The sequence below is a fragment of the Meles meles genome, chromosome 5, assembly GCF_922984935.1.
Source record: "Meles meles chromosome 5, mMelMel3.1 paternal haplotype, whole genome shotgun sequence".
NCBI classification, from domain to species: domain Eukaryota; kingdom Metazoa; phylum Chordata; class Mammalia; order Carnivora; family Mustelidae; genus Meles; species Meles meles.
Window position 1 is genome coordinate 17,587,665 of NC_060070.1, and position 12,277 is coordinate 17,599,941.

A 12,277-nucleotide genomic window follows, 5' to 3' on the forward strand; every position below is an offset into this window, starting at 1 on the left:
CGATGGCCTGTATTTCCTCCCCTCGGCCTGCAGCTCCTCACACGGCCTATATGTCTTCCCCCAAGCCCACGTTTCCCCTCTTTGAGTGTCTGCATTTTTAAAGATGATACCTGGAAAGATAAAATGTCTTACCTAGAATCTTAAATGATAAAGATCAACTTTGTGACTCTAGAGTGAGGTGTCATCAGTGAAGAGCAGGTTTTCTCAACTTCCTCGTATGATCACATTAGTGTCTACAGACTTTATCTACATCTTAGACTGGCTCCAATGTTAAGATCCATAATTCTTCGGGCACCTGGGTGGTTCAGTCAGTGAAGCATCCAACTCTTGATTTCAGCTCAGGTCATGATCTCAGGTTCCTGGGATCGAGGCTCGCATCGGGCTCCCTGCTCAGCAGAGAGTCTGCTTCTCCCTCTGCCTGCTGCTCTCTCTCTCTGTCAAATAAATAAATAAAATCTCAAAAATAAAATAAAATCCATAATTCTTTGTCGGGATTAAACACATTCACAAATATGTGTTCAATATCTGACTTTTATATATCTGGAATGTTCAGTATGGAAGGGTAAAGATAAGAGGTGGGGTTTGGCACTAGGAAGATACTTCCCAAGTGGAAACATCTTTTTCACATCATCTCTCCACCAAGGGCAATTTCCTTTATATTTGATAAGTTCTTCCTAAGCACGCAAAGATCATCTCATATTATGGTGCCATTGGGCAGTGATGGATGGAGTTAAGTGGTGGGGAAATTAATGCCCAGAGAACTACATTTTTAATTGTTTCACACTTTAATGTGAAATGTATGACTCCTTTGATTGGAGTGTTCGCCTCCTAGCACCTAGAAGGTGTTAGGGGAGGTGGTGAAAGTTTGATGGTGGTGGTGAATAATTATAGAGTGTGGAACCCAGCAGGCTAATGGGGTGGGCCCACCCCGGAGGCTTTGAACTTGACAGTAGGAGGACACATTACCTCTCAGACAGAATAGAACTCAGATGTGAGAAGGGATGTAGTAGCAGGCATCAGCCAAATCCCTGTTCTGTAATTTTTTTTTTTTTAAAGATTTTATTTATTTATTTGACACACAGAGAGAGATCACAAGCAGGCAGAGAGGCAGGCAGAGAGAGAGAGAGGGAAGCAGGCTCCCCGCTGAGCAGAGAGCCCGATGCGGGACTCGATCCCAGGACCCCGAGACCACGACCTGAGCCGAAGGCAGCGGCCCAACCCACTGAGCCACCCAGGCGCCCCCTGTTCTGTAATTTTTAAAAGACTCCTGGTAAGGATGACAGACATCCAGGAAAATCATCTCAAGTATCAAAATGTGCCATTTTTACCTATAAAACAGGAAAATCATCTCAAGTATCAAAATGTGCCATTTTTACGTATAATAGTTTCACTAAAGAATGACAAACATTTCTGATGTTAGAATACTTTCTTGCCGAACTTCCTGCTCCTTAAAAAATGACTGTTGATTGGTTAATTGACGTTTACATCTGTCTCTTTTTTAGGTGGTTCTTTGGAGCAATCAAGAGAACAGATGCAGAAAAACAACTATTATATTCAGAAAATCAGACTGGTGCCTTTCTAATCAGAGAAAGTGAAAGCCAGAAAGGAGATTTCGCCCTTTCAGGTATGGGCATTGTTTTGTGTGATTTAAGTGTGGGTTTGAGAGCCTGTAGTAATGAACCAGCTGTGCGAGCATGGACAGGTTAATTTGAAATTTGCCTTATTTCTTACGTTCATAATAAGTGCCAAATTAAATCTGAACTGCCCAAGAGTAATGCAGAAATTAGCAAGCAGTTTCTGTCTATGGATAGGAGTCTCTGTAAGCAAATATGTGTGCTCTGGATATGAAATGACAATCGTGTAGATCAGGCTGCATTTTCTCACTTTTGCATTATCTAGGGGTCAGTCCTTCTAGGGAAATGATAAGCCCAAAGCGAAAACTACGCTGTTGTCGAAAATTGATCTTTCCCCAATACAGTTTGACTTTTTGTGTTTCACTTGTCTTTGCCCAATTAAAAAAAAAAAAAAGAATTGAAATGCTGGATGCAGTCGCATTTAATTAGCTCCATGACATGTAAAATTTAGCCGAATGTCGTTTTCTAAAAGTAAAATACACGTTTACTCTATGTTTTCTTAGGAAGGAAGACAGACCTGGGAATGGCCTTTAATATTTTCAGGTGTTTACATGCATGTCTCTGCCTTCAAGAATCTATGTTTCTTGGGGCACTTGGGTGGCTCAGTTGGTTAAATGTCTGACTCTTGGTTTTGGCTCAAGTCTTGATCTTGGGGTTCATGAGATGGAGCCCCTCAACCCCCTTCCTGGGTTAGACTCCATACTCAGCGGGGAGTCTGCTTGGGAGTCTCTCTCTCTCCCTCTGCCCCTCCTCCTGCTCATGCTCTCTCTCTAAAATAAATGAATAAATGTTTGAAGAATTTGTTTCTTGGTGTATGTTGCAAGGCTCCAGAAGGTCCTTTCTTAAAGACCAACCAGACCATCTGTCATGTGACACTTTTTCTCTGCTTGCTCTGCTCTGACTTCTGTTTTGCCTGGACCCATCACGTGCTATTATCCACTTTAAAGTGTGTGCTATGTCTAGATACAAACATTTTGGGGGAAGGGATTCTGCCTTCCTTCATCCCGTTGCCCTGCAGTAAATGTGTGTTAAACACAATGCCTACGTACCTTATTGTGTCCGCCTAGCTCAATGAGCTGAGGTCAGGACAGCCTTCACAGTGCACTGGGGAAGCAGGCCCTGAGCTCAGCATATCTTAGGAACTTTGGATCTGAACTCAGGCCAGACTGTGTGTGTTTGGGACCCATTTTCCTTCCTCCCACCAGGCAGTCCCAAATACCGAGGCAGATGGGTGGGAGCTGGAAAGGAGTAAGGGCAGTGGTGTTGAAGCTCCTTTTTTCAGAGGCTCCATCCTTCAGCCCCTGCCTCTTCCTGCACCAAGTTCATATGGTGTTCTCAGAGTGTTTGGCTTCATGTCCATCCTGCTTAGGGGATGCTGTTCTGATTACCATTTTTGAAATGTACCATTGACCTTCCTGTCTTGCTTCTGCCCAAGGTGATAATGAAACAGTATCATGACTGACAGTGGAGGCCCCATTAGCTTGTGACTTCATACTAGGGCACACTATCCCCACCTGGGTGACATACCTGAATATTTTATTAGATCTAATCACTTTCTGATCATGAAAGCAATATCAGCACTGTTATAGAAATAGAGAACCTCAAAGAAGAATCAAAAATATCACCTTCTGAAGATACATTTTTCATATCTAAGTACCTTTCCTGGCAAGTTTTTTTCTGTACTTCACCTGTAAGTATATTTACACAAACACACACTCGTATTCAGAAAATAAATGGAGATCATTTGTAAAGAAAAAATATAAATATAGATATGTGTGTGTACATATGCCTATCTGTATTTATATATATATATACACACACATATTTGTATATACACACACACAGTGGACCTAGGCTGCATTTTTCTTATTTGTCTCTCAGTGTCCTGTGAATGATTTTGCACGTCCTTTCATATCCTTCTACATCATTATGTTTAGAAGCCACATAACCTTCCATTGTATGGGAATTTCATCATTTAACCTATTTTATGTTTTATGTATTTTTTAGCTATTTTGCTGTTATAAAGTATGATGCCATGAACATCCTTATAGATAAATATTGGAAGATTTCATTGAGAAGGTTATACTCTGAGGAAGAAAAAAACGAGTCTTTGGAAATCTCTATGCTTCATGATAAGAGATAGAAGAGAATTCCCAATTTAAATGTATCCGTTTGTTTATTTGGCTTTCCCAATATTTATATGCAAATTTAGGTAATCATTATTTAGCTCAAAGCTAGATTAAATGTTGTAGATTAGCATTAAACATATAGAAGAAGATTTCCATGAGGAAAACAAACTAAAAGTAGAACGACTTGAGTCATATCTTTGAATAATGCCCAGGCTGCAGTGACTATTCTGAACACTTTGTAAGTAGAATATTATGGAACAAAACAGCTTTACAGGCTTAGAACAAAATTACAAGGGTATTGGCTTTTATGGGCTGAGAATACTCCAGCACTTACTTATGGATTTAGGAAGCTTTGTAGGCCTTGCTTGGAAACCAGGATATCATTATAGATTCTTTTTGAATGAAGTCAAACAATTTAGAGTCTTTCAAACAAATTATCTGATTGCTTTGTATTCACTGGGGGACAAAGTAAATGCAGACCATTATATTCTACTGAAAGGAACATTTTCTTATTAGCCAGAAGGAGGGCTATCCAAGAGAAAAATGGAACGAAAAAGGTCTTCAATATGTCTACATTAAAACAAATACACAAACAACCGACCCCACTGCTGACCGTTGATTACCACTGAGGATCTTCAGATAGACCATGGATTGATTTCTGAGTACAGTTGTCCCCTTAATCAGCCTGAATTGATGGTCTTCCATTTTGCTGACTGCTCTGCTGCCAAAGGAAGGCAAATAATACCCCCTTTCTAGCTCTGTCTTTTCCACATGCGTTTTCCTTAGAAGTATTGTCTTTATTCCTTGGGCAGCAATGGCTTGCAGCTGTCAGAAGAGCTTCATGACGGAGCGTGATTTATGGATGCTGGGGTGGGCTGGAGAAGCGGCAGCCCAGGGTTAGGGTGGGAGCTAATTGGCTTGTTGTGATCCTTGCATGGCTGTCGGCTCTTATGAGGTCTGAGTAGATCTGGAAAGAGAGTTAGGGCCGTGACACTTCTCATAATGGCAAGACACTAATTAGCTGTGAATTACAGCAGCACTTTTGGATATTACATATTATATGTGGTCGCCGGAGAATCTGTCTTCATTAGATGCATGACAGGTAGTTTTAGTAGCCTTACGGTTGTTTGTCCCTGATAGTGAATTGTTTTTCTGATGAAAAATATAAAATTTCAATTGCACATCAACTTGGTTGGTTATTTTTTTACTTTAGTCGAGTCCTTTAAAGGCAATCATTATTGTTATCACCATTAATATTAAGTTGATGTTTGGAGTTCTGTACACATTTATATTATTGTTTAAAATACAGTTTGAAGAAAATACTCTTAGAGGGACAAAACTGAGCTGTAGGTAGGTTTTTCAGAAGAGACTCTGCATTATACATTATCATTTTACTTCGGGCAACGCTGCGTATAGAAACCTCCAGAGTGGTAGAGAGGATTCCAGATTCATCGTCAGTGAAACCCTTTCAAGAGCAAGCGATAACAGATTGAAATAGTTGAAAAATGACAACATTGAGGACACAAAGCAAAAAAGCCCATTGGCGGTATTCAGGGAGATGCCTTCAGGAGTTGACATCATTTATTTATACATTTGCTTATTTCTCCAACAAACATTCAAGTGCTTACCATGGGCCAGGCCTTTGCTGGGTGAAGGGCAGCAAAGACAGCAAGGCACAGTCCTAGGACCCAGTCTCCGGGAAGATTATAACAGAGCTATCTAGTGAGAGCGGTGGGGACAGGGGCCCGTCTCTAATGAGCGGGGCAGGAGGTTTCACAGAGGAAGAAGCATTTGTGTTCTGGGCCAATTTCTGTTGCCAGGTAGCAGTGTAGGAAGGCAAGTGCGCAGGGTTTTATGGCTGGGGTGTGTGTGTGTGTGTGTGTGTGTATAGTGGGGATGGAGAAGAGGAGAGGAGAGGAGGAATGGTAGAAAATGAGCCTGGAAAAGAAAGTTGGAGCTACACTATTCAGGGCCTTGTATACCATGTGAGGAATTTGAACCTTGTTCTACAGGGGAAGTTTTAGGCAGAAAGCCACCTGGTCTGACCTTCGAGAGCATGTGGAAAAGGGACAAGGTTTACAGATGATAGTCTTCGGAGGAGTGACAGGGCAAACAATAGTGGCATCTCTCATCCCTGTTTGAAATCCTAGGTGTGTGCAAGGCGTCAGAGTTCCTCATCATCCCACACAGAGGGGCAACGGGACCCAAGTTCAGGGCATTCCACTGAGGCTTTCCTTTGGCACAGGGCGTGCCCAGAAGCCACACGACCTGTCTATTGCTGCACTTTTCTTATGGGGCAAGTGTGGGAATCGCCCAAGGACCCACGACTGCAGTCTTTGCCTTGGTGTTGAGCAGTTTGGCTTTTTACCAACTATTTGCCAGGTTATTTGGAAATCTCAGCACCTATGCGCTTTGGGCACGGTGGGAAACTGCAGCTCCTTTTTCATCCAAGGAAGCCATGGGATCTCTGGGAAGTGGAGGGTGACAGTGAAAGAGACCCAGTAGGTCCTTGCCACACAATCCAGAATAAGCTCCTAGGGTTCTTCACTAGACAATCCTGCTTATCTACACAGATGACAGCCTGAAGCAGAGCAGAGGTACGGCAAGTAGAGAGTAGGAAAGAGAGGTGAGAAATACTTAGAAGATGGAACTGACAGGAGTGGGTGGCCGGTCAGAATTAGGGTACCATCAGACGCAGAATCTAGGCTGACTCTTGGGTCTCTGACTTGAGTGAGGGGGGTTAGTATTAAGATCAGATATGTAGGAGATGGCTTACAGTGAGAGAGGAGAAAAGACCAAGGCAAGAACGCTTAGAGATGCTTGAGGCAATGGACGTATGGACATACAAATAGTCATTATCTCATTTCTGACTTGTTTCTGTTGAATTTGAGCAGAGTACTTACTGTGACAAATTTCCATTACAGGGAACATATCAGTCTCATGGAATATGCACAACTTGCATGATACTTTATGATTGCTGTGAGGTCCCTTCTTAAGAATATAAGATAACAGACCTGTACCCCTCAAACAAATAATGCATTATGTCGATTTAAAAAAGAATATAAGCTAAGCCTCCATAGTGACATATTTTAATTTTAAAGTAAATATACTGATATAATTGGAACCAAATCAATGTTTTTGCCCTTCAAAGTAATAGATTGACCTTGACTAAAGTATTGCACAAAAAGTATAAGAAGTGTCTTATAGAAGGGATATTACTTTTATTAGACGGCCTTAGTGGGGGCAACTGTGTATTTGCGCCTTGAGAGTAGCTTTGACGCTGGAAAGTGGCTGGAGTTATCTGTTGCTACTTTCTGAATAACATGGAGGTTAGCCTGAGTGATACAGTGGGTACAAAGTGATACAACTTTGTAAATATTTCTGCATGTCTTAGAAATTAATTCTGAGGGTAACTCAAAAGCAGCTTCGCCAGGGAAAGATGTTCACCCTTTTGTGCTGACCTTGTGTCTGTCCTTCACATTGAACTTTCATATTCCAAGATTCATTTGTGTTTATGAGCACCTCTTTCACTGTAGGTAGAAATGTGCTTCTCAAACCAGATTGTAAATTCCTTGAGCAGAAGACACACATTTTTTGCTTTTGTTACGTTCTTCCTGTCTATCTCCACAATTGCTGTATCATTTGCAAAGCCAGCAGACGCTCAAACACTCCACTCTTTACCGACAGCCCACCAGGAGCAGAGATAAGCAAGCCCACTGTCACTTTCTTCCACCTCTGAAGGCTGGACCACCCACGATCACAAATAATCCTATTTGCTGTGCTTCAGGCTTATTTTCGACAGACTATTTCTCACCTTGACAGGTTAGTTATTTCCAGGTAATAAGACTTTTGTAGACAGAGACAAAATTGGAAAAGGACAACACTTGGAGTGTGGCCTCTGTCTCTGCCTGGCCCAGGGTTCAGACCCAAACTCACTTGCACTGACTGAAGAGCTGTTATTATGCCCAGACATCCTGAGATCTGCTGGCTCTGCTCATCTGTTGCCGGCCCAATGGCAAGAGGGTGTGTGTTTCATACCGGTCCCCTGAGCCATCCATTCATTCTTCATTTAAAATTAATGTGGACAGGGGCGCCTGGGTGGCTCAGTGGGTTAAAGCCTCTGTCTTCAGCTCAGGTCATGATCCCAGGGTCCTGGGATCAAGCCCCACATAGGGCTCTCTGCTCAGCGGGGAGCCTGCTTCCCCCCTCTCACTCTGCTTGCCTCTCTGCCTACTTGTGATCTGTCTCTGTCAAATAAATAAATAAAATCTTAAAAAAAAAATTAATGTGGACATAGTGGCCATAAGAGTGCGTCAACAGCCCTTTTACTATTAACCATGAATGTAAATACAACTGTATATCCCAAGTAGGAGTCAGGATTAAAGGTTGGAAAAAATTGCTCCTTGAATTTATTATGCAATGAAACTTCTATGGATTCTGGGAGCATTTTGATATTGGTTAAAGATGTTTTGCTTTTCAAAAAGTGCACATGCTGCAGAAAGAAATTTTTATGTTAATAACTCCAGTATCTCATATAAAATGTATTAAATTTTAAACATGTTGGTGCCATCTTAGAAAATGCCTTTTAATTAAAGTCATAATTTAGTTGTATTCAGCTTAATTGCAAATATCATTGCCTATAATAGCAAGCGGCTTTTTTTGGTGAGTTATGGCATTTCTTAACATTTCCTTTTCTTAACGTTACTACTGATAAATTATATTTCAAATGTTTTAAATACTCTATAAAGTTAAATTAACATTTTATTATCCAGTACATATATCTGTGTTTATGTCTGTACATATACATACACACACAGATGCACGGGCAGAGAACCTTTTCTCTAGCGCACTGGCTCATGGAGAAATCTTCTGTCTTATTGAAAATCTATGACTAACATTTCTAGAAGCCACAGTATTCTTAAGGGGGCTTGCATTCTGTGTTTTTTTTCTTCTTCTTTCACTTGTCTCTGAACACCACATACTAATTCATCTAAATTTTAGTTTCTGGTTTTGCTTACTTTATTTTATTTATTAAAAAAAGCCCTTTCTGTGTGAATATTTTGAGCTATTTAGAGGAAAACACAAAAAATTATGCATATTATTACTGCTTTTTGAATGTAATGTTGTAATAATGAATTCCAGGTATTAAATAAATAAGTGGGAAGTTGCGAAGTCATGTGGAGGTTGGTGAAATTGCTACCTTTTTGTAATTCAAGGTGTATTACATTCTGTTTTTTTTTTTCATTCTATTAGTTGCCAAATTAAACTGATTCTTTATTTACGTTTTGCCCCATTTTGTACTTCTAGATGGACATAGTAGCTAGCTAAGAATGATCTGAGTTAGCATCCCCTTGTTTTCTATTTAAGAATATACTTAAGAGGGCGCCTGGGTGGCTCAGGTGGTTAAGCAGCTGACTTTGGCTCAGGTCATGACCTCAGGGTCCTGGAATGGACCCCTGCTTTGTGCTCCCTGCTCAGCAGGGAGACTGCTTCTCCCTCTCCCTCCGCCCCTCCCCCACTCATGCTCGTACACTCCCTCTGTCTCTGTCTCTGTCCCTCAAATAAATAAATCTTAAAAAAAAACCACACACATATACGAGATACAGATCAGAGCAGCTCTGTAAACTGAATCTGTCTTGTTAGACCGAGTCTTGTTAGACCCTGGGTAGATACTCTCCTGCCTTCGGTGTGAATGTCGCTGAAATGCCGTAGAAGGGACTTTCACAGCAGGTCAGGGCTCGTCAGGAAGAAGGAGTGGGGAGGCTCTGACCTGTGCTCAGGGTGTGTTTCTGTGTCTTCGAGAGGCAGGACATGTGGCGACCAGGAAACCAGGCAGCCACTGCTCTCCTGAGTGGAATGACTTACTGGTTTGGGTCTTCCCTTTGGCATCCATTGGTCGCCCCCCTTTTCTGCATCCACATGGGACAGCCACTTGCCACACAGTAGATGTCATAAAGGTGGAAGTTGACAGGCAATGAGAATGTGTTGCAAATTGGGTGAATTCAACCTTATGGAAAGAAATGAGAACGCTTCTCTCCTGTGATGGCGTGTGTCACCATTCTTCTGGTTAAACAGAGTACCATAGACTGGGTGCTTTAAACAGCAAGCATTTGTTTCTCACAGTTCTGGAATCTGGGAAGTCCAAGATCAAGGCGCCAGCAGACTGAACGTCTGATGAGGACTGTTCCTGGTTTGTAGCCGGTGCCTTCTCGCTGTATCCTCACATGGCAGAGAGAGAGATGGCATGTGAGCTCTGGTCTCGTCCCCTCTGTCTGAAGGCCCTGTCCCTTCATGAGGATTCCACCTTCACGGTCTCTTCTATATCTAAGCACCTCCCCAAACCCACTTCCTAATACCGTCATACCGGGGATTAGGGCTTCAGCAGGTGAATTCAAGGGGGAGACAAGCATTTATCAAGGACTGCGTTCTGTTCCTTATAGTCAGCAAGTATGCTGGGGGTACAGAGGATCCACCTTTCTTCCAGCAAAGCCACAAGGGCTGAACAATTACTGAACATTGGCAATCTGCTCTGAGGCTTGGTGCGTTAGCAGCCTTGACGCGTGTGGCCTGAGAAGGAAACGTACACACCTTCAACTGGATGGCGAGGAGGACCAGTGCACAACTTTTTTTTTGAAATGCCAAATTTCTTTTCATTGAGTATAATGGGGGAAGAATAGAAGAAATGAGATTCTGTATACTCAGTAACAAACTTTCCCAACTTCTATTCCAGCACATGAGGTCTTTGATAAGCCAAAAGTGGCCCATAGAACAGGCTTCGGGGTTAAAATGCCTTTGCAGAACAACCTCATATTACATTGTCTGTGCCCTGACTCGACAAAGCACATTCAAGTCTTAGACGCCCTACAGCAAAGAAACCTAACTTTTCAACCCAGAATTTCCCAAACCACTTGATTATAGAGAACCATTTCTTTTTCTGTAAAATGTGGTTTGGGAAAAAACAAGTATAAGAGATGATAATTGATAATCTTATTAATTAATTAAATGTAGAAGATGCAGAGAAAAGTCATCCTTTGGAGACATATTCACTAAAAGGAACAGAAGAAAATTCTTGAAAGCATTTGATTTGTAGTTATAAAATTCAAGAAATTATAAATTCCAAGAAATTAGGCATCAGAAGCAGCACAAAAAGGCAAAAGATGGAGATACCAAACAGCAAAACTGTCACTTTCTTCTGTCTCTGCTCTCAGAGACAGAAGAAACACGTGAAAATTTGTGAGGGCAAATAATGCACAAACAGGAGACTTTTCTTGAAATTTATAAGAATAATTAAATGCGGGGTGCCTGGGTGGCTCAGTGGGTTAAAGCCTCTGCCTTCGGCTCAGGTCATGATCCCGGAGTCCTGGGATGGAGCCCCGCATCAGGCTCTCTGCTCAGCGGGAGGCCTGCTTCCTTCTCTCTCTCTGCCTGCCTCTTTGCCTGCTTGTGTTCTCTGTCTGTCAAATAAATAAATAAATCTTTAAAAAAAAGAATAATTAAATGCAAGCAACAGTTAAATATGCAGTAGAAGAAAACTTTCCTGAATTAAAGAAAAAAAAAATCTGTGCCTGTCAATTAAAAGAACTTACATTGTTGCATGTAAAAGATCCTTAACTAATGTATCTTTTCAAAATAACTTAGTATCAGTGTAAACCAAGAATTCTGTGAGCATCTAGGAAAAAAATAATTTCTAAGGAATGAAGATCAAGTTGGTTTCAGAATTCTTTTCCACACCATTCTTTTCCCACACCAAAACTCAATATAAACATTTAAAACAAAGAAAAAAATTTACCACTGATCAAAGACAAATAAATAAAGACCCACAATATAAAGTCTTTTCCCCCTAATCTTGTAGATGAAGTTAAAAAGGTAACTGTGTACCTTCACTCTAATCTACCAGTTGTAATACTTTGTGACATTTACTTTCTCGCCATCATTCATATATTGATATATGTCTCTTTATATAGATATTTATATAGAAGTTGCAGATATCATGTTATTTCACCTTTAAATCCTTTAGTATTAGTATACATGTCCTAGGAATAAGGGCACACTTATATTATCACAGTACCGTTATTAAACTCAAGAAATTTCACACTGATAGAACAATATTATCTGTTACAGAGTATATACTCAAATCCCTCCTTGTGCCCTTGCTAGCCCTTTGTTTATTTATTTGTGTTTTGATGCAATAAATGATCATACATTTCATTTGGTTATTGTATCTCATTAGTCTCTTTTATCTAGAAGAGTCAAAGCCTTTGATAACTCTCCTTTGCTTACCCCGTAAATTTTTATCTACCTTGACATTTCAGCCCTTCATAGAACTGCTCAAAGCCATATCCCAGCAGTGCTTCCTGCAAGGTGAACACCAGCTATTACATGACCATCCCTTGCACTTCCCCTCTTCCAAATTTTTTTTTTTTTTTTACTTTCTGAAATGAGCAAGGTACTTAAGACTTAGCAGTGTGTTACATGTAGAAAATCTTTTTGATAAATGCTTGTTTAATAAAGGTT

The 12,277-nt window shown here is 40.9% G+C and overlaps 1 protein-coding gene across 1 annotated transcript in view; it reads left to right on the forward strand.

Moving 5' to 3' along the window:
* Positions 1 to 12,277, forward strand: part of FRK (fyn related Src family tyrosine kinase) — a 102,635-nt gene that overhangs the window by 52,910 nt on the left and 37,448 nt on the right. Inside the window, exon 2 of the mRNA XM_046005110.1 lies at positions 1,503 to 1,624. Coding sequence (XP_045861066.1) covers positions 1,503 to 1,624 — 122 coding nt within the window. The remainder of the gene's footprint in view (positions 1 to 1,502; positions 1,625 to 12,277) is intronic.